This window comes from Choloepus didactylus, chromosome 8 (assembly GCF_015220235.1).
Source record: "Choloepus didactylus isolate mChoDid1 chromosome 8, mChoDid1.pri, whole genome shotgun sequence".
Lineage (NCBI taxonomy): Eukaryota > Metazoa > Chordata > Mammalia > Pilosa > Megalonychidae > Choloepus > Choloepus didactylus.
This window is the reverse complement of record NC_051314.1, coordinates 30,765,456-30,787,428: the sequence shown is the minus strand read 5'-3', so window position 1 is coordinate 30,787,428 and position 21,973 is coordinate 30,765,456. Positions and strand designations below refer to the sequence as shown.

Sequence of the window (21,973 nt, the reverse complement as noted above, 5' to 3'; positions counted from 1 at the left end):
CAACACCTTGCAATGTTGACATTCATTTGTTCTCCCTCATTTAAAAACATTCTTATATTTGTTCATTTAATCACCATCATTGACCACTCTAGGTTTCACTAAGTTATATAAATCCCAGTCTTTATCTCCTGTTTTTCCTTCTGGTGTCATACGTGCTCCTAGCCTTACTCTTTCAACCATACTCACACTCATCTTTGTTCAGAGTAATTATAATATTTTGTTATCACACATTATTACGCTATCCATTCCATTTCTGGATCTATACAGTCAATCCTGTTGAACCTTCTGTACTCTTTCAGCATCAAATGCCCGATCTCTTACCTCTTTCTATCTCCTGATAACCTGTGATCTGAGCTCTCAAATTTCACTAATCAATATTAGTTCATATTAGTGAGACCATACAGTATCCATCCTTTTGTTTCTGGCTAATTTCACTCAATGTAACATCTACTGTCTACCTTTTTGTCTTTCAGATTTTATGTCATATCTTATTTTATCTTTTTTTTCCCTCTTTCTCTCTTTTTACCCTTACTGATATTCTTCATTTCTACACTCTTCTCCAAACCTCTCTCTCCTGTATTTTCCTATCTGTCTGTAGTGATCACTTAAGTATTTCTTTTTTTTTTTTTATCATCATTTTATTGAGATATATTCACATACCACGCAGTCATACAAAACAAATTGTACTTTCGATTGTTTACAGTACCATTACATAGTTGTACATTCATCACCTAAATCAATCCCTGACACCTTCATTAGCACACACACAAAAATAACAAGAATAATAATTAGAGTGAAAAAGAGCAATTGAAGTAAAAAAGAACAGTGGGTACCTTTGTCTGTTTGTTTCCTTCCCCTACTTTTCTACACATCCATCCATAAACTAGACAAAGTGGAGTTTGGTCCTTATGGCATTCCCAATCCCACTGTCACCCCTCATAAGCTACATTTTTATACAACTGTACTTAAGTATTTCTTGTAGAGCAGGTATCTTGTTCACAAACCCTCTCAGTGTCTGTCTGTCTGAAAATATTTTAAATTCTCCCTCATTTTTTTAAATACATTTTTTATGGTGAGTCAGTGATGACTTTCAAAGTATGATTTAACAAGTAGTCAGAGAGCAAATTTCAAAGAATGCTGTGGGTCACGGTTCCATAGCTTCAGCTATGTCCATTATTGTAAAATATAACATACAAACAGAAAGGTGTTAACTTTCGGTGTACAGCTCAACAAGCAGTTATATAGGTAATTTCAAAAATTGTTATGGATTACAATTCCATAATTTCAGTTCTTTCCTTATTATGCAATATAGGGTATATACAGAAAGGTGAAGATTTACAAAGCACAATTCAGTGAGTAGTTATACAGCAAATTTCAAAGGATGTTACAGGCTACAGTTCCACCATGTCTGTTCTGGTATGCTAATGTTGCCTGTTATGCAAAATACTGGAAGTGGATTGGCTTTTATAAAGGGGGTTTATTTGTTTACGAAGTTACAGTCTTAAGGCCATAAAAGTGTCCAAGCTATGGCATCAACAAGTATACCTTCACCGAGGAAGGCCAATGGTGTCCGGAAGTCTGTAGCTGGGAAGGCACATGGCTGGCTTCTGCTGATCCCAGGTTGTGTTCCAGCTCCTTTCTCACTTCCTGTGCATTCTTCAAAGTGTCCCTTTTGGCTGTAGCTCCTCTTTAAAATGTCACTCCTCTTCATAATGTCACTCTCAGTTGCTGTGCATCTGGGCCTGTGTCTCTCTTTTTAAGGTACTCCAGTGATCCAGTAAAGACCCACCCTGAATGGGTGGGGCAACACCTCCATAGAAATAGTCCAATGAAAGGTCTTGCCCACAGTTGATTGAGTCACATCTCCATGGAAACACTGAACCAATAGGTTCCAACCTAATCAATACTAATACATCTGCCCCCACAAGATTGCAACAAAGAACACGGCATTTTGGGGGACATAATACACCCAAACTGGCACAATGTCATTTACCCCCTTCCAGCTATTCCAACAACCCAGCATCTAGAAATATATATATACATATATATTTATATAAAGTTTCAGCATTCATATACCTTTGTTAAATTTTATCTTGTATGTTGCTAACCCATTCTCTCACTTCATCTCTTTCTCCATCTCCTGGGGTGTCTAGACAGTGAGCACCCTAACTTGTTCATATTGAAAGGCAGTGTCAACTATGGGGAAGGGAGCTGCATCTGATTGTTGTTCTTAAAGAGGCTGTTGCCTCTGGGTTTTAGGACTTGTCTGGCATAGGAACACTCTGGTGGATTTAAGTTTCTGAGATAAAATTTAGTGAGTGAATTTTTTTAGAATCTCAGGTAGGGACCTACGTATTTGAGGACTACTTTTGGTACGGGTATGGCATATTGTGACCATTTGTCTCCCTTGCTTTTAAAGGACAGTTTTGTCAGGTATGGAATTCTTGGTTGTTAGTTTTTCTCTTTTAGCATCTTAAATATATTAAAACACTGCCCTCTTGCCTCCATGGTTTCTACTGAGAAATCTGCACATACTCTGCTTTCAAGCTTCCTTTGTATGTGATGGATTGCTTTTCTCTTGCTGCTTTCAGAATTCTCTCTTTGTCTTTGACATTTGATAATATGATTATTAAGTGTCTTGGAGTCAGTCTACTCGAATCTTTTTTGTTTGGGGTATGCTGCACTTCTTGGATCTGTAATTTTATGTTTTTCATAAGAGGTGGGAAATTTTCAGTGATTATTTCCTCCATCATTCTTTCTGCTGCCTTTCCTGTCTCTTCTCCTTTGGGGACACCCATGACATGTATATTCATGCGCTTCATGTCATCATTCAATTCTCTGAGAACCTGCTCATATTTTTCCATTCTTTTCCATATTTGTTCTTTTGTGTGTAGGATTTCAGATGTTTTGTCCTCTAGTTCATGAATCCTTTCTTTTGCCTCTTCAAATCTCCTGTTGTATGATTCCATTGTTTTTCATCTTCTAATATGCCTTTCATTCCCAAAAGTTCTGCCAGTTGTTTTTGCAAACTTTTGAGTTCTTCCTTATGTTTGCCCAATGTCTTCTTTATATCCTTCATCTCTTTTGCCATATCTTCCTGACTCAACTTGTTGATTTGATGTTTGAATTGAATTAGCATATTTGTTTGTAGATCTTTAATTAGTTGTTTCAACTCCTGTATCTCATTTGAAGTGTAAGTTTGTTCTTTTGACTGGGCCATATCTTCATTTTTCCTAGCATAATTCATGATATTCTGTTGTCTCGGTATCCTTGATGACCCCAATCAAATTTTCCACAACCAGATGGGCTCTGGTCTCAGGAGGGTGTAATCTGTCTCAGGTTTCCCTGAGGAGAGACCGAGCAGGTTGTCAGACTTTACTATGAGGCCTCTAGGCTCTGCTTTTCCTATCCTGCCCAGCAGGTGGCACTTGTCAGCCCACAGCTCCCCAGTGGTATAAAGAAATGTGGTGCCTTTAATTCTCAGTAGACCCTGTACTGGCCAGGGGTTGAGGGTGTCAGAAACCAAGCTTAAACTGTTTGCTTTTTTTTCCCCCAGGCCCTGGGGTCTGAATTCTCTGAGGGCTGCCACTTGAGCTGGACCTCACCCCCCTCCCCCATTTTCTTAGGGAAAATAATGCCATTAGGGAATTATCTCCTACACTTGAGTTTTTCCTTTTACTCTGTGACTATCTTAACTACACTCTTGTCTGAGTCAGCACTGACAGTTGTTAATGCCTGAGGCTTTCTCTAATGAGCTACTTAGAATGAGAAAAAAAGAAGGAAAAAAAGAAAGAAGTCCCCTTTACAGAGCCAGTCCCCAGACTCCAGTTCACCAGACAAGAACCAGAGTTGGTACCCAGTTCTGTGTGCCCCTTTTCTTGGGACACAGACCTTTTCCAGTATTCTGAGCTCAGCCAACTCCAAAAGTCTCTGTTTTAACTTATTTATGTATTTTTTTTCTATCAGCCCTGCCTCCTCTCTGCTGGGAGAAACCTTGGTTTCCTTTCCTGCTTCCTCCAGGTTTTTTTGTGTTCAGAGCTTATATTCAGTAGTCCAGATTTGTTAACTAAAACCCCAGTTGAATCTTGATTGAGCTACATTCCCATAGTTCCAGGCAGGGACTGTTTCTCTTCCCTGCATGTTCCAAATCAGCCGGCTTTGCTCATGGGGGAGGGGTGCCAGCTCCACAGTTTGGGGAGCTTTACTTAGAGTTCTATGCTACAATCTTATCTGTTCCACCCATTCCAGACTAGTGTAGGAGTGTTGGCCAGTCACAGAAGTCCCACTAACATTTGTTGCAGATTATTTTCTGGCTATTTGCTAATTGTCCTAGAGGACTAACTAAATTCCACACCTCCCTATGCTGCCATCTTGCCTCGCCTCTTATCTTGTAGTAAGTTTTGAAATCAGGAACTGTGAGTCCTCCAATATTGTATTTTTTTCAAGATTTTTTTGACTATTTTGGGCCCCTTGCAATTCTGTATAAATTTGAGGATCACCTTTTTCATTTCTGCAAAAAAGACTGCTGGAATTTTGATAAGGATTACATTGAATTTGTAGATTGCTTTAGGCAGTATTGACATCTTAACAATATCATGTCTTCTAATCCATGAACATGGGATGTCTTTTCGTTTAGTTAGGTCTTCTTTAATTTCCTTCAGCAATGTTTTGTAGTTTTCATTGTACAAATCTTTTACATGGTTGGTTAAATTTATTCCTAGGTATTTTATTCTTTTAGATGCTTTCATAAATGGAATTTTCTTGATTTTCTTTTCAGGTTGTTCATTACTGGTGTATAGAAAACCAACTGACTTCTGTGTATTTTTCTTGTATCCTACAGCTTTACTGAATTCATACTAATGTTCTAGTAGCTTTCTTGTGGATTCTTTGAGGTTTTCCATATACAGGGTCATATCATATGTGAATGGGGATAATTTTACTTTTCCTTTCCTATTTGCCTTTTCTTTCTTTCTCTTGCCTGATTGCTCTGTCTAGAACTTCCAGAACAATGTTGAATAACAGTGGTAACAGTGGACATCCTTGTCTGTCTTGTTTCTTTTCTTAAGGGGAAAGCTTTCGGTCTTTCATCATTGAGTATGATATTTTCTGTGGGTTTTTCATAAATGCCCTTCATCATGTTGAAAACATTCTCTTTAGTCCTAGTTTTCTGAGTCTTTTTATCATCAAAGAATATTGGATCTTGTCCTATGCCTTTTCTTTATCAATTGAGATGATCATGTAATTTTTTTCCCTTCATTTTATTAATGTGATGTGTTACATTGATAGATTTTCTTATGTTGAACCATCCTTGGATTCTGGAATTTATCCCACTTGGTCATGGTCATTATCCCTTTAATGTATTGTTAGATTTGGTTTGGCAATATTTTCATGAGATTTTTTGCCTCTTTATTCATCACAGATACTGGTCTGCAATTTTCTTTTCTTGTGCTGTTTTTATCTGGCTTTGGTATCAGGATGCTGGCTTCATAGAATAAGTTAGAAAGTAACCCTCTCTTCTTTTTTTGGAAGATTTTGAGAAGGATTGGTGTTAAATTTTCTTAAGTGTTTGGTAGAATTCAACATTGAAACCATCTGATCCTGGAGCTTTATTTAGGAGTGTTTTTTTTTTAATTAATTTTTTAAATTAGAGAAGTTGTAGGTTTATAGAAAAGTAATGTAAAAAAATAGTTTCCCATATACCCCATATAGTTCACACTTTGCATTAGTTTGGTACTTTTGTTACAATTGATGAAGGAATATTAAAATACTCCTATTAACTATTGTCCATAGTTTACATTAGGTGTATTTTTTCCCATTATACTATCCTATTATTAACACCTATATTAGTGTCATACATTTATTATTTGTGAAAGAACATTCTTTTATCTGTACTATTTACCCATGTACATCTTCCACCACAGGGTTCACTGTCTTATATAGTCCCATGTTTTATAATCTAACCTTCCTCCTGGTTACATACACAACCCAAAACTTCCCCTTTCAACCACATTCATGTACATAAATCAGAGCTGTTAATTACACCCACAATAATGTGCTCCCATCACCACCATCCATTTCTAAACCTTTATAATCAAACTAAATAGAAATTCTTTTCAAATTAAGCATCTGCTCCCCATTTTCTAAACCAGTCTATCCCCTAGTAACCTATATTCTAGATTCTAACTCTGTGAATTTGTTTATTATAATTAGTTCACATCAGTATGATCAGATAATGTTTGTCCTTTTGTCTCTGGCTTAGTTGACTTAGCATAATGTCCTCAAGGTTCATCCATGTTGTCACATGTGTCAGGACTTCATTCCTTCTTACAGCTGAATAATATTTCACTGTATACATGTACCACATTTTGTTTATCCATTAATCTGTTAATGGACACTTGGGTTGCATCCATCTTTTGACAATTATGAATAATGCTGCTATGAACATCGGGGTGAAAATATCTGTTCCAGTCCCTGCTTTCATTTCTTCTGCGTATATACCTAGTAGCAGAATTGCCAGGTGTTTCGGTTTGCTAAAGCTGCTTGAATGCAATATACCAGAAATTGGTTGGCTTTTAAAATGGGATTTATTAGTTTACAAATTTACAGTTCTAAGACCATGAAAATGTCCCAATTAAGGCATCAACAAGATGATACCTGGACTCTGAAGAAAGGCCGCCAACATCTGGGACACCTCTGTCACATGGGAGGGCACATAGCCAGCATCTGCTGGTCCTTTGCTCCTGGATTCTGTTGCTTTATAGCTTCTGATTCCAGTGACTTTCTGTGCATCCTCTCTTAACATTTCCAGGGCTTTTCTCTCTCAACTCCCTCTAGGGGCTTTTTCTCTAAACTCTCTCCAGACTTTTTGGATGTTTTGCTCTGAGTCTCTGGGCTTTTTCTGTCTTTTATCCTCATAAAGGACTCCAGTAAAGGACTAAGACCCACCTTGAATTGGGTGGGTCACATCTCAATTGAAACAGCCTAATCAAATGGTCCCACCTACAGCAGTTCTGCGCCCACAGTAATGGATTAAAAGAACGTGACCTTTTCTGGGGTACATAACAGCTTAACACCAGCACAACATCTTAATAATATTTAGTCTTCCAGCCCATGAACATGGAATGTCCTTCCATTTATCTAGGTCTTCTTTGATTTCTTTTAGGAATGTTTTGTAATTTTCTGTATACAAGTCCTTTACATCCTTGGTTAAATTTATTCCTAGATATTTAATTCTTTTAGCTGCTATTGTAAATGGAATTTTATTCTTGATTTCCTCCTCAGCTTGCTCATTATTACTGTATAGAAACACTACTGATTTTTGCGTGTTGATTTTGTACCCTGCCACTTTGTTGAATTTGTTTATTAGCTAGTAGCTGTTTTTCAGTTTTTTGGGACTTTTTATATATGTAGGATCATGTCATCTGCAAGTATGGAAGTTTTACTTCTTCCTTTCAAATTTGGATCCCTTTTATTTCTTTTTCTTGCCTAATTACTCTGGCTAGAATTTCCAGTGCAGTGTTGTTTCTCATCTTTTTTTTTCCTATTAATTATAGTCTCTAGTTTGCATTGATTGTATTTTCCCCCCAACTCCACCCTATTTTTTAGCATCTTGCAATGTTGACATTCATTTGTTCTACCTCATGTAAAAAACATATTTGTAGCTTTTATCACAATCATTGAGCACCTTACGTTTCACTGAGTTATACAGTCCCAATCTTTATCTTTCCTCTTTCCTTCTGGTGTCCCATGTGCTCCTAACCTTCCTCTTTCAACCATACTCACAGTTATCTTTGTTCAGTGTACTTACATTGCTGTGCTATTATCTCCCAAAATTGTGTTCCAAACCCCTCACTCCTGTCTTTTTCTATCAGTCTGTAGTGCTCTCTTTAGTGTTTCCTGTAGAGCAGTTACCTTATTCACAAACTCTGACATTGTCTGTTTGTCAGAGAATATTTTAAGCTCTCCCTCATATTTGAAGGACAGTTTTGCTAGATATAGGATTCTTGGCTGGCGGTTTTTCTCTTTCAGTATCTTAAATATATCACACTACTTCCTTCTTGCCTCCATGGTTTCTGTTGAGAAATCTTCACATAGTCTTATCAAACTTCCTTTGTATGTGATAGATCACTTTTCTCTTGCTGCTTTCAGGATTCTCTTTATCTTTGACATTTGATGATCTGATTTTTAAGTGTCTTGGTGTAGGCCTATTCAGATCTATTCTGTTTGTATACTGAGCTTTTATGTCTTTCATAGGAGATGGGAAATTTTCATTGATTATTTCCTCTATTATTGATTCTTCCCCTTTTCCCTTCCCTTCTCCTTCTGGGACACCAATGACACATACATTCCTGTATTTCGTGTTGTCTTTAATTCCCGGAGATGTTGCTCATATTTTTCCAATCTTTTCTCTATCTGTTCTTTTGTGTGTAGGCTTTCAGATGTGTTGTTCTCCAGTTCCCTACTGTTTTCTTCTGCCTCTTGAGATCTGTTGTTGTATGTCTCCATTGTGTCTTTCATCTCTTGTGTTGTGGCTTTCATTTCCATAGATTCTGCCAGTTGTTTTTTTGAACTTTCGATTTCTACCTTATGTAAGCCCAGTGTTTTCATTATATGCTTCATCTCTTTTGCCATATCTTCCCTAAACTTTTTGAATTGATTTAGTATTAGTTGTTTAAATTCCTGTATCTCAGTTGATGTGTAAGTTTGTTCCTTTGACTGGGCCATAACTTTGTTTTTCTTAGTATAGGTTGTAGTTTTCTGTTGTCTAGGCATCTGGTTTCCTTGGTTACCCCAATCAGGTTTTCCCAGACCAGAATGGGCTCAGGTCTCAGAAGGAGGCAATAGTATCACATCTCCCTGAGAGTGTGTCTTACAAGGTTGTTGCACCCTGTGAGGACTCAAGTCACTGCTTTTCTGCCCAGCAGTTGGTGCTTGTCAGCTTGTAGCTCCAAGACTAGTGTAAGGAGGTGTGGCCCATGGCTGTTTTCCCCCAGGCTCTGGTGTCTGGTTCTGAATGGAAGGTGGGTAGTAGAGCTGGGTCCCACCTCTTTGCTCTTAGGGAAGATACCCCTCCTAGGGAGAAGTCATTAGCATTTGAATAGTCTCTCTGCCTGTGCTATCTCCACCCTTGTTTGGGTCAGAGCACTGGGAACTGAAAATGGCTGAGGCTTTCTTGACTGAGCTGAAAAAGGGACAGAAATCCCCCCTTCAGGGCCAGTTTGCAGCCACCTTCAGTTTCACCTATCGGCCAGAGTCAACACCCGGTCCTCTGGGCTCCCTCACCCTCCAGAGAGGTCCTCCAACTCTCTGAAGTCGGTTGTCATCAAAAGCCTCTGTCTGCTTGTTGAGGATTCATAGCTTGTATTGAGCAGTCCATGTTTGCCAATTAAAACCCCAGTTGGAGCTCAGCTGAGCTGTATTCGCTTGCTCAGAGAGTGCTGCTCTCCAGCACTGCGAGGCTTTGCAGTTCGGGCCATGGGGGGAGTGGGCTCCTGGCTTGGATCTGTAGATTTTACTTACAGATTTTATGCTGCAATCTCAGGCATTCTTCCCAGTTCAGGTTGTTGTACGATGAGTGGTTGGTCACATTTGTTCCCCCACAGTTATTCTGGATTATTTACTAGTTGTTCCTGGTTGTTTATTAGTTTTTCCAGAGGGACTAACCAGCTTCCACTCCTCTCTATGCTGCTGTCTTAGAGCCTCCCTGTGTTTCTTATCTTTTGTAAAACAATTTTTTTTAGTGTTTTTAAGAAACTTTTTGTCTTTTATTTATATATCTCTTTTTGTTTTTGTGTTTATATTTTGTGTTATATTATTTTTTGACTTATAGACTATTTTGTCTGATAGTAACATAGCCACTCTGGTTCTGTTTTGATTACTGTTTGCATGAAATATCTTTTCCCACACTTTTTCTTTCAAACTCTTTGTGTCTTTGTAGCTAAAATGAGTCTCCTGTAGACAGCATATAGATGGATCACCCTGTCTGCCACTCTCTGCTTTTTAATAGGGGACTTTAGTCAATTGACATTTAAGGTAATAACGGAGAAGGAAGGATTTATTTCTGTCATTTTGCTATTTGTCTTCACTGTGGCTTGTGTGTTTTTTTTTTTTCTTAATTACTTCATGATAGCCTTTTTTTTTTTTTTTGTATTTAGTTGCTGTTTTAGTTTACCATTTTGGTTCCTTTCTTCTTTCATTTTCTCTGTTATCTTCTAGTTATTTTCTTAGTGGTTACCTTTCTCATTACTGTAAACATCCTAAACTAATGATAACCTATTCAACTAGTACCAACCTAGTTTCAATAGTATGCTAACTCTGTATTTCTAAGTATCTCTATCCCTCTCCCTTTATATTGTTAGTTTCTCAGATTACATCTTCATACGTTGTGTGCCCATTAACACAGAATTTAAATGTTATTTTATGCATTTGCCTATTAGCTCATAAAGCAGGGAAAATAAGCAGTTGCATACCAAATATATTATTTAATACAGTATTTTATGTTTACCTAGGTAGTTACCTTTACTGGTGTTCTTTATTCTTATGGCTTCAAGTTACGGTCTCGTGTCCTTTTATTACTGCCTGAAGGACCCCTCAAGCATTTCTTATAGGGAGGTCTTCTGGTAATGAACTCTTTTAGCTTTTGTTTATCTGTAAATGTCTTAAATTCCTTCAGTTTTGAAAGATAATTTTGCTGGATATAGACTTCTTTGTTGACAGTTTTTTTTCTTTAAGTACTTTAAATATTCTATCCCACTGTTTTTATTTGTTTTGTTTTGTTTTGCTTTGTTTTGTTTTTTGCTTTCATAGTTTTTGATGAGAAATATGCTTTTAATATTATTAGGGGTTGCTTGTATATGACAAGTTGCTTTTCTTTTGCTGCTCTCAAAATCCTTTGTTTGTCTTTGGATTTTGACAATTTCACTATCATGTGTCTTGGTGGAGATCTCTTAGAATCTATCCTGCTTGGAGTTTGTTGAGTTTCCTGGATGTGTATATTCATGTCTTTCATCAGATTTGAGATTTTCAGCTGTTATTTCTTCAAATACTTTTTCTGCCCCTTTCTGTCTTTCTTGCCCTTCTGGGATTCCAGTGGTCCTGGAGTGGAAGCTTCATAGTGTCCCACAGGTCTCCCAGGCTCTGTTTATTTTTCTTTATTTTTTCTTTCTGCTCTTCACATTGGATAATTTCAGTTGTCTTGTGTTCATGTATACTGATCCTTTCTTCTGCCTGTTCAAATCTACTTTTGAATCTGTCTAATGAGTTTTTCATTTCACTTAGTGTACTTTGCAGCTCCAAAATATGTTTTTTTCTTTTCTATAGTGTCTGCCTCTTTATTTTGTTCAGCCAACATTTTCCTAATTTTCTTTAGTTCTTTGTATATGTGTCCCTTTAGCTCATTGAACATACTAAATACTTGATTTAAAATCTTTAGCTAATAGTTCCAATGTATAAACTTCCTCAGGGATGATTTCTTTTTTTTTTTTTTAATGAATGAGCTATACTTCCCTGTTTCTTTGCGTGTATTGTAATTTTTTTCTTGAGGACTGCACTTTCTATTATCTTCTTATAATTCTAGAAATCTAGTTCTCATACTCCTCAGATTATGAGGTGTTTTGTTTTGTGTTGTTGAGGGCTTGAGCCATCAATTTGTGACTTTTCCAAACTCTTTTTGCTCCTAAATGGGGAATGGAAAGAGAAAATAGAGAAAAAAAAAATAGGTACTTCCTCTTTACGACTCCTCTGCTGCTTTTGCCTGAGCAGGGTTGGGACAATGGCTGCCCTCAGAGCTGGCCCCTCAGCCATCTTAAGTAGCTAATCAAAATCAGTGATCAGACCACACACCCTGGATTTTGGAGGACTACGTCCTCATAGTCCACTGCAATCCCCACTGCTGCCAGCCGCATGGTTGGAGAATGAAGGATGGTAGCCACAGCACAAAGGGTGAAATTCAGTGTTATTTACCTCAGTTTACCAGGCTCTTCCTCCAGCTCTTCCCTGGATGCTGCAGTGTTCCACTAGACTCCAGAGTTTCAAAATAGTTAATTCAGACAGTTCCTGCCAGTTCAATAGTTGGTTTGGCAGAGAGACTGATTCTTGGAGCTTCCTACTTTGCCATCTTCCCACAGACCTCTTTTTCATCTTTTTATTCCTCATGTTAAAAAAAAACAGAGGAAAATTCTGTTGGAAATTGCCTGATTGGTTACAGCTCAGACGTTTAGCTTCATGGAACTGTCTAGGCTGTTTCTTTGAATACCTTCTTGACCTTTTTCCCCACTGTTCCTCCTTCCATAGCCCAAGTTCCAGCCAAATTGAACTCTGATTGTCCCCTGTGATATTTTCATGCTTTCCTGCTCCTGTGCATTCATTCTCTCTGTTTGAAATGCCTTTCTCTACTTGGTTTCTGAATCACACTTCCAACCCATTCCTCAAGCCTACTTTGAATACATTATCTCCACGAAGTTTCCTCTGAAGAATCACTGTTTTGAGTTCCACAGAACTTTTCCTCTATAATTATACCTTCTTTTACAGGTGTTTTTTTGTTTGCTTTTTTTTTTTTTTTTGGTATGTCTGATTTCCTCTACCAGACTGTTAGGTTTCTTTGTGCTAGATCCTTGTTTGACTCATATTTGCCTTATGTATAGATGCTAAGTAAACATTTGTTAAATAAATAAATTTGAAATCAAGAATTAATAAGGGCTCTAAATACAGTTGTTTGATTTAGTTACTAAGAGATGTTCTTGATATGACCATGGTGTAGAAATAAATCCCTGTTCCATTCACCTTTATGCCTGAGATATGTTTGCATGCCTATTTTGTGTCAGTTACTTCAATTCCCCCTCCTCCCTTCATGCCTGAGGAGTTTCTCCCGGAGCTCAGTGTGACAAGTAATGCACAAAGCTTCCTCTGTCATATTGAGGATTGCTTTAGGGAATAGCTAAGATCTCTGAAGCTTGGAAATTCCATGACCTTGTTTGAAACTGCTTTGGTTAGCTGACCTTCCCAGACAATAGGGCCAGCTTATAAGTTTCAGAAAACTGTGAATACGTAATTGGGATAATTTTCTCCGGAAAATTTAATCAGGTAGTAAGCTTACTGGCATCTTATTGCTTTTCTTGTCTTCTGGTATAATTAACAGTTCTCCAAACAACTGAGGAAAGCAGATTTTATTTAGGAGGAAAAGTATTTTGCTTTGCCCTTCCAGTCAAGTTAATTAACCCCAAATTTTCTCTGTAAACTGTAGACTTATTACTCTTTGCTTTACTGAAATGTCATGAAGATAAAAGACTCTAGACAATAGAGAGCTTGCTTCCCCCTACCACCATAGTATTATAGGCAGGGTTATAACGACTTACTTCTTTGATATTCAGGTATGGAATTGGCAATCAGAGGAATATGTTTTTCTGCAAGCCCATCAGGAAACAGTGAAAGACTTCAGACTGTTGAAAAATTCAAGACTGCTGTCTTGGTCTTTTGATGGAACAGTGAAGGTAATTTGAAGCATGGGTTTGTTTTAATAAATATTTTAATACTTAAAAAAAATGTATTAGGGTGGATTATATTGTGACAGCCAGAAGCAGATGGATATTAAGTAACTATTTAACTTTTAAAATTTTATTTTCTCATGCCTGTTTTTTGTGTACTGCAGTCAACTATATCAGCTGTTTGTTATGAGCATTTATACTAAAGGGCACCTAAAGGAAAGAGGTCTGAACCAAGCACTTTGCTAAAGCTCTTGTTTTATAGATCCATCTTGTAGCCTATCATGCTCAATCTTACAACAGTTAACTGTTGAGGTTTCTTTTTATTTTAAAGGTATGGAATATTATTACTGGAAGGATAGAAAAAGACTTTGTCTGTCACCAGGGTACAGTACTTTCTTGTGATATTTCTCCTGATGCTACCAAATTTTCATCTACCTCTGCCGACAAGACTGCAAAGGTAGGTCATTCAGTTGAAATGTGCAGTCATAAAACTTTGTATTGGTTATGTATTATGATGTGTAAATAATGTGCAAAGCAGGGCATTTTAACAGTTTTTATCTACATGTCTGTTTCCTGATCTGTGAGATTTTGGACTATGCCCATTGGCATTTAGTAGATATTGAATAGATTGAATGAATGACATTGAGGACTTCTGATTTCTCCTTTTCTGATTACTTTTTTTGTTTATTACTAATCTAATACAATTTCTACTGCATGTTATAGGCAATGAAAATAATTGAAAGGGATTTAAATTTAATTGCACCCCACACTAAATTCTTATATCATTGATGTAAGTTGAAGCATTTGAAAATCACATTCCAGTGAAATGATGTTGCTTGATGCTTCTCCATCTCTGTTACTGGTACTGCTATTTACCCTTCTTTCCCAACTACAAATCTTGGAGACTGAGATTCAGTGCTTTCTTTCATGCTCTACTGATTATTCTTCAATGTCTCTTGAATCTCTTTTCCCCTCTGGGTCCTCCCTCTTAAGACCAGACCTTCTCCTGTTTTCCTCTTCCCTGGCAGAGTGTCCCCACATTTTTCCTAACACTAGTCTGCACCTCCTCCAGTTTATCTTCCATACTGCTGCCTCAGTTCTTTGCTGGAAAACCTCTGTTACCTGAAGGTTTATAAGCCAAATTCCTTAGTCCTTCACCATCTCTTTCTGCTGCAACATTGGTCCCTTAGTGTTGAGGCTACTTCCTGCCTCTTTTTGTACAGGCTGTTAACTTTGGCTTTATAAAACTTTCTATTCTCTTTTTACCTCAATGAATTGTGACTTATTCTTTTAGACCTAGATCTGATGTCAGCTCTGTAGCAAAAGTTTCTGTTACCCTCAGGCAGGGTTGGCTGTTCTACCTTCAGTGTTTCCATTACTTTTTTTTTTTAAATGCATTTTTATTGAAATATATTTGCATTCCATTACATTTTATTCATGCTTGTTAGAGCATTTACTTCATACAACTATTCACTTTTAAGTTCATGAGCCTATCTTGATTAAACTGTAAACTTTCCAAAGACAGGGACTTTTTTTTTTCCTACCAGCTTCTTGCTCACAGTGCTTGGTACATGGCAGTTTTCAGTCTGTGCTAATTAAGTGTTGCTGAAAGAATCATGAGGGAGAATATTGGAAAGAAAAAGACAGGATATGGCCTTCAAGATAGTAGGATGGTATAGTGACTAACCTTTAAAAATATTTGTCATGTACTATGCCCTGTGCTAGGAATTTCACTCTCAGTTATCTCATTTAATCTTCACACCATAAGTACTGTGGTCCCCATTTTACAGATGCAGAAACCGAAGCTAGAGAAGCTTATGTGAGTTGTCCTAAGTCACAAGGAATTACTAAACAGTAGAGCCAGGAGTCATGCTCAGAGCTGCGTCACTCCACATACTGCTGATTTGTTCTTCTTCCTTTTAAGTAGCAAGTTAATGAGGAAGCTGTGAGTTTGGTGTTTGAGCTAAAGTTGACTTGAGTAATTAAAGGGAAACTCAGAAAAATTAACAAGTTTTAAGTTGGAGCTTGGGCATCTCATGAAAGTTTATGAAAAAAAAGAAAAAAAAGTTTATGAACTGCCAAATGTTAGAACTTCTATGGGATTGAATTTTTGGCTAAATAGCACTCAAGGCAGGGTTTGCAGATTCTTTTTTTGAGTTTGTTTACTATTTCTAAAAAATCCTAATTGTCTTCCAGATTTGGAGTTTTGAACTTCTTTCTCCTCTTCGTGAATTGAGGGGCCACAATGGCTGTGTGCGCTGTTCTGTCTTCTCTGTGGACAGTACCCTACTGGCGACTGGAGATGACAACGGAGAAATCAGGGTAGGGGGTTTGCTGACATGAAAACACTGCTCTTACTATAGCCTGGGCTAGCACTCGTTATCACATTGGGGGTGTTTGTTAATGTGACAGAGAAGCACAGTCCCTGGGGTTCTGGTTGGATAAGGCATTCTTTATTTTGTTTCTTGGAGGGTTCTGTGTAGGTTGTATTCATAGCTGCACTCCACTGCAGAAAAGAATTCATTTTAGAGTTAGAGTGAAGCATTTCCCTTATATGTGAGGAGGCAAATGCCCTACTTATTTGCAGTTGGTTATCTGCTATTAGCTCAGAGAATGGTTTATCTTAATTCTTGGACTTGAACCAAAGGTTACTTTTAGTGGCAGAATTTGAGGAAAATAATTTTGTAAATTGTTATCTAGGTTATAAACGAATGGCAAATTCTGCTTTTTTTCACTGCTGAAAGAAAAGCTCTCTTTAACAGTATAATTGTTAGATACTTAACATTTTCCTTGTGGCTTGTTGAAGTCCTTGTTAGACTGCCTGCTTTTGTTAAACAGTATAGAGGTTCACATTCTCATCATTGGGCAGGTATTGAAAGAGAAAAGGGCCTTATGAGGTAGAATCTGCACGATATGCCAGTTTTCATTACTGTGCAGTGTTTTAGGTAAATATGTAAACTGTGCCAATCTTATTTAGAAAACAGGAGGCATACTAAGGCAATAGAATTCTGTTCTCTTTGTGTCCCTTGTAAACATGGAAATGTAGTGCAGCATGGATAGTATTGCTTGCTGACAGATCAGAAATCATGAAAAAACATTGACTTGATTATGTTGGCAGAATTGGGTGGTTGATGGGAAAAACTTGGGCATTAGGGGTGGCTGCTTTGATAACCAGTATATGTGAGAAGGGTGTTTTTTTGTTTGTTTGTTTGTTTTTCTTTGTACAAAGGAGAATTTAAAACCCAAGGAATAGGTGTTGTCTTAGTTTGCGAGGGCTGCTAACCACAAACTGGTTAGCTTAAACAACAGCAATTTTTGGTTCACAGTTTAGAGGCTAGAAGTCCAAATCAAGGCATCAGTAGGACATGCTTCTCCCAAGTCTGTAGTGTTCTGGTGGTAGCTCGCTGGCAGTCAGTTTGCCTCTGACACATAGTGATTGGTCTCTTTCTGTTTCCTTCAGCTTGTACTTCCGTGTCCAAATTCCCTTTATTTTTAAGGACTCCGATCATACTGGATTAAGCCCTCCCCTCCTTCATTTTGCCTCATCTTAATAGCATCTTTGAAGACCTTATTTACAAATAAGTTCACACCCAGAGGACTGGGGGTTAGGACTTGAACATGACCTTGTGGGGGATATGGTTCACTCTACCATAGTGTGCCCTTTGGACCCTCAAAAGACAAGTTAAATACATTGCAAATGCAAAATACATTCACTCCCATCCCAACATCTCAAAAGCAGTAAGCCATTTCAGTAACAACTCTAAGTCCAAAATTTCATCTAAATTATTCATGGGTGTGTTCCATCTTGAGACAAAATGTCTCTCTGTCTGTGGACCTGTGAAACCTAGAAAACAAATAACTGGCTTCCAAAATCAGTGGTGGGGCAAGCATAGGATAGGTGTTCTTATGCCAGAAGGGAAAAATTGGAAGGAAAACAGGGGTCATGCAACCCAAGCCCATCCAAAACCCAGCAAGGCAAACTCCATCATGTTTCAAGGTCTGAGAGCCATCTGTGGTTTGATACTTATGATGCAGATAATGGGAGAGTAGGCAGCTTGCAGGAATAGAGGAGTTTTTGGATAGGCTCTCTAGAAAAATTAAGATTCTCCAGCTTGAAGACTAAGTAGCCAGCCTTCTCTGTACCATTCATCTAATTGCCATGTCAGCGGAAGTCCAGAGCTGCTTCGGGAATTCTCATTTTGCCCCGGTTTCTGATCTCTGGATGAAAGTGTTCCTTTAACGGTTATGAAGCAGTGTTTCATTTTTCAGGAGTCGCAGTGGGAAAAGTGTCTCTCTTAACATTTTGAATGTCATTTAAAAATTTTTCTTCATTACTTTGAAAAATATATATTTGTTTTTCTGATAATTCAGAATGTAGGAAAGTGGTTGCTTTTTGAATATGTGTGTCTTATATCTAATGAGTATTCTAATGAATTTTTCTGTATTCCAGTAAGTTTTTCCATTTGGTTCTCTTGGATTTTCTAGGGAGGCATTGGCACATGATGATTTTGACTGTTTTCTTTTGCTGTTAATGTCTCTGTTTTTTTTTTTCTTATTCTGATGTTCATTTCTTTGAAAGATTAGAGTACTGCTTCAATCTTAAGGGTCATTGTAACTAAATGAAATTTCAGCCTATGTAAGTAATTGGCTTGTTTATATAAGAATCTGGTAAAATAATCTTAGAAAATATATATATATTTAGAATGTTATAAGGATTTATTATTATATTCAATGTATATGCTTTATAGAATGTTACAGGGATTTATTATTCAATATATATACTTTAGGTGTTTGAATGACAACTGTCTACAATTTTGGTGCTAGCTCCTAGGCTAGAATTCTTTGGAATTTTCTTTGAGGTAGTTCGTTAAACCTTTTTTATTTATTCCTTGCTCCTCCCATAGTTTTCTTTTTTATTAAATAGAAAGAGTTGTAGTATTCTAGTCAGTCGTAGTCTAGTCGGTTGCTCTTTCTTTTTTTTTTTATTTTTTAGAGTATAGTTAATGATAAGTATTGTAAATAATGAGCATTTATGAATAGTGTTTTTTATTTTCTTAAAATTTGGAGAGGACAGAATGCAATAAAAAAATTCCTAAAGCATTACTGAATTGTAATTATTATATTTTTAGGAAGGATTTCCAAATGTGTTCCAGATTATGTATGTATATATAATTATAAATATATGAAATATTTTATTTATATATATGAAATTTTTTACATGCATATGTAAACACACACACTATATATATAAACTAGAGATAGCTTTTGAGTAACCTTGTTAATGAATCGTGTATCATGTTTATGTAGATATGGAAGGTCTCAAACGGTGAGCTTCTTCATTTGTGTGCTCCGATTTCAGTAGAAGAGGGAGCTGCTACCCACGGAGGCTGGGTGACCGACCTTTGCTTTTCTCCAGATAGCAAAACGCTTGTCTCTGCTGGAGGATATCTTAAGGTAAAGAGTTCCTCAAAGATTGTGCAAGAAATTGTGCAGTTCTTTTACAGCCTTTATACTACTTTACAAGCTTTCTTCACTTCCTGTAACTCAGCTGGGCTTCCTACAAACCAGCAGAGTAGGAGGGCAGGTATTATTCTCCCCGTTGTGCAGGGATGGGCTGAGGTCCTCAAGGCCACTTTACTCAGACCTCTTGGAAACTTTGGTGGCAATATTAGGGATTGAAAGTAAAATCTTCCATTCTCAGTTCAGAGCTCTCAAAGTTACTGCCCCATACAAAATCTCAGATGATCAGAATGACTAGCAAGTGGAATGTGTAGCATAATTTTATTTTTCATGCTTCACTGTTTTGTTAACAATACAAAAGAGAAATGCATTTGTGAAACTTCCTTCAACAGCAACAACATAATAATAAAGCAGCAACATAGTGTACAAAAAGCTTTACTTACATCATCTCATTAGATTCTCACAACTTTGTGAAGCTTAGGTTTTATTACCATTGGTTTATAGATGAGCAAACTGATTTTCATGGAGTTTGTGACTTTCCAAAATTATATAGTAAGTAGAATAGCTAAGACTCAAACCCAGGTCTTCTTCCTCCTCAGTTTTCTCTTGCAGGTTTGCTTATGCAAACTTATTGGTGAATAGTGAGGCAAAGGCATGAGTATTTAGTGAATTTCAGGGTCATTTTTTGGTGCTTCCATCTATTTATCTATCCATTCAGTAAGAATGTGCACGTGCCCACTGTGTGCTAAGCCACTGTGCTATGTGGCACAATGTGTAAGACTTGGTTCCTACTCTCAGGGGGATTGCAATCTGTGGGAGAAGCAGACAATAAACAGATAAAGTCTCTAAAGTGGTGCATGTCTGCATGATGAGCTTATTTTTACCTTCGGGGGTTATCAGAGGCTTTATAGGGCGGGGGATGGTTGGGATGAGTCTTTTGAATGGTGGGTTACTTGTAAAAGGTGTAGGAGATGATACTGTATATTACACTGACCACTTGGATATTTTAAAAGACTTTACATTTAACGATTTGTTTTGTATGACTGCGTGGTATGTGAATATATCTCAATAAAAAGAAGATTTAAAAAAAAAAAAAGACTTTACATTTAAAATAGATCCCTAATAAAATCTGTTATTTCTTACTAAAAACATTCAAATGTAGGATATGATTCTGACTGAATGCCTGGCACAATGTAGAAATTCAGAAATATTTGAAGGAATGAATTGAAGTTTTTGGTTATATGGGACTCTTGTAATTGCAATTCTTCTAGACATAAAAATCTAGCTTATAAAAAAAGATAAATTGGAGGGCAATTTTTAGCTTTATGAAAGGATATACTTTATGATCCCTTTAAAGGTTGCATTGAAAATACAACGCTGTTTTTTGGGCACACCTGTTTTTCAGGATCACTTCTTGTCCTCCTTTAATGTAAAGATAAACTGTAACTCTTAGTTTACTCTGAGGATGATGTTTAGAGGCGGGGCATTACTGTCTTTGTGTTGGAAGCTGGGAGTCTTGAGTGATGGTAACTGCTGAAAAGCTTCCCAGCTTTGACACCGAGCTTCCAGCGGCCATGCCTTTTGATTCTCTGGGCCCCATAGAATGCCCTCACATAATCATGAATCTGGCTTACAAAGTGTTGTAAAGATCAATGACCAGATCTGCAGAGTTCTTAGAGAACCTTGAAATAAAACAGCAAAATAGATATCCTTGCTGTAGAGGTTATGTCTTAAAGGTGAAAGATGCTGTAGCTTATACCTTTGGTCTGTGTATTTCACAACAATCAGACTACTTTATCCTGCTGGTTTGATTACTAACATGGTTAAACTGATTATGATATAGCCCAGCCTGTGTCTACCCAACATATTAATGAAACTTTCCAAAAGCACAGAGCAAATTAAAAGTAAAAAGGAACAGCTGCTCTAGTGTCCAAGAAAATAGGCCTTTTGAGTCTGTTTACTTTAGAATCCAAGCTGTATAAATTGAATGTCAGTAAGATAAAGTAGAGATCCAGTAGTTAAAGTGCTCTTAACACTCAAAATTATTCCTATTTATAAGTTAAAAAATAACATAATTAGCTTTTTACCTATGTTATGCCATGGAGTGTATACTGTCAGAATGACAGGCAGTCTACATTAATTCGTACTCATAAGGGGAAGGGCTGGAATACATGGCAAGAAATGCAAGTTTGTCATTACCTGGAGTCAGCAGAGAGTGATGAGCAGGAGCATGGGCCTTTGGGGCAGATGGACTGAGTTCAAAGCCTGGCTTTGCCACTCCTTAGCTTTGTGACTTTGCACAAATATTTTTAACCTCACTGTACTTTGATTTTCCCATCGGTAAAGTGGGTATAATAATAATATCTACCTCCTAGGGTTGAGAGGGTTAAATGAGTTAATACGTGCAAAGCACTTGCACATAGTGGCACATAGTATACCCTGAATAAGCGTTAGCTGCTATTTTAATATTATTTTTAGCCCATATTTAAACCAGTGGCTATTGTAGTATTTCCACGTAGAGGAGTCGGTTACAATAAACAGAGGGAAAGGTAGCAGGAGCACTGGATTAGGAAGCCAGAAGCTCTTCCTCCTCTGCCACCTGCAGGCAGTGTCATCTTGTATGACAAGGCCTCCTTCTCTCAGAACCCCAGTTTACTTATTTGTAAAATGAGGCAGTTGGACTAGGTGATCTGTGAGGGCTTTACTCCCTCAATGATTTACCGCTACTGACTGAAAACTGAGCCTTCTCTCAAGTTGGTGGAATGGGTCCTCCATAATCTTGCTTACATTTTTATTGTATAAAGCAAAAGTTGTCAGTTCTGGCAAATCCCAAGTTAGTGCATGCTGCTTCAGGTTTACTCAAGTCCACAGAGTATACTTCTCCCAGTTACTCTTACTAGTAGTGAACATGAATAGTTGACCTGGTCACATGAGCAAGTAGGATGCTAGGAATGCCAGGGATACAGAGATAAGTGAACTATTACTGTGTTCGTCATGATACTCAGAATCTTGATTTAAAAATCTGGGACATT

General features: G+C 37.4%; 1 protein-coding gene across 6 annotated transcripts in view; it reads left to right on the top strand.

Moving 5' to 3' along the window:
* Positions 1-21,973, top strand: part of APAF1 (apoptotic peptidase activating factor 1) — a 110,257-nt gene that overhangs the window by 85,376 nt on the left and 2,908 nt on the right. For 5 of the 6 annotated variants that reach the window (XM_037845284.1, XM_037845283.1, XM_037845282.1 and 2 more), the window contains 4 exons: positions 13,368-13,487; positions 13,813-13,938; positions 15,678-15,803; positions 18,789-18,935. In XM_037845284.1, coding sequence (XP_037701212.1) covers positions 13,368-13,487; positions 13,813-13,938; positions 15,678-15,803; positions 18,789-18,935 — 519 coding nt within the window. The remainder of the gene's footprint in view (positions 1-13,367; positions 13,488-13,812; positions 13,939-15,677; positions 15,804-18,788; positions 18,936-21,973) is intronic. The other variant, XR_005218242.1, reaches the window with a different exon arrangement.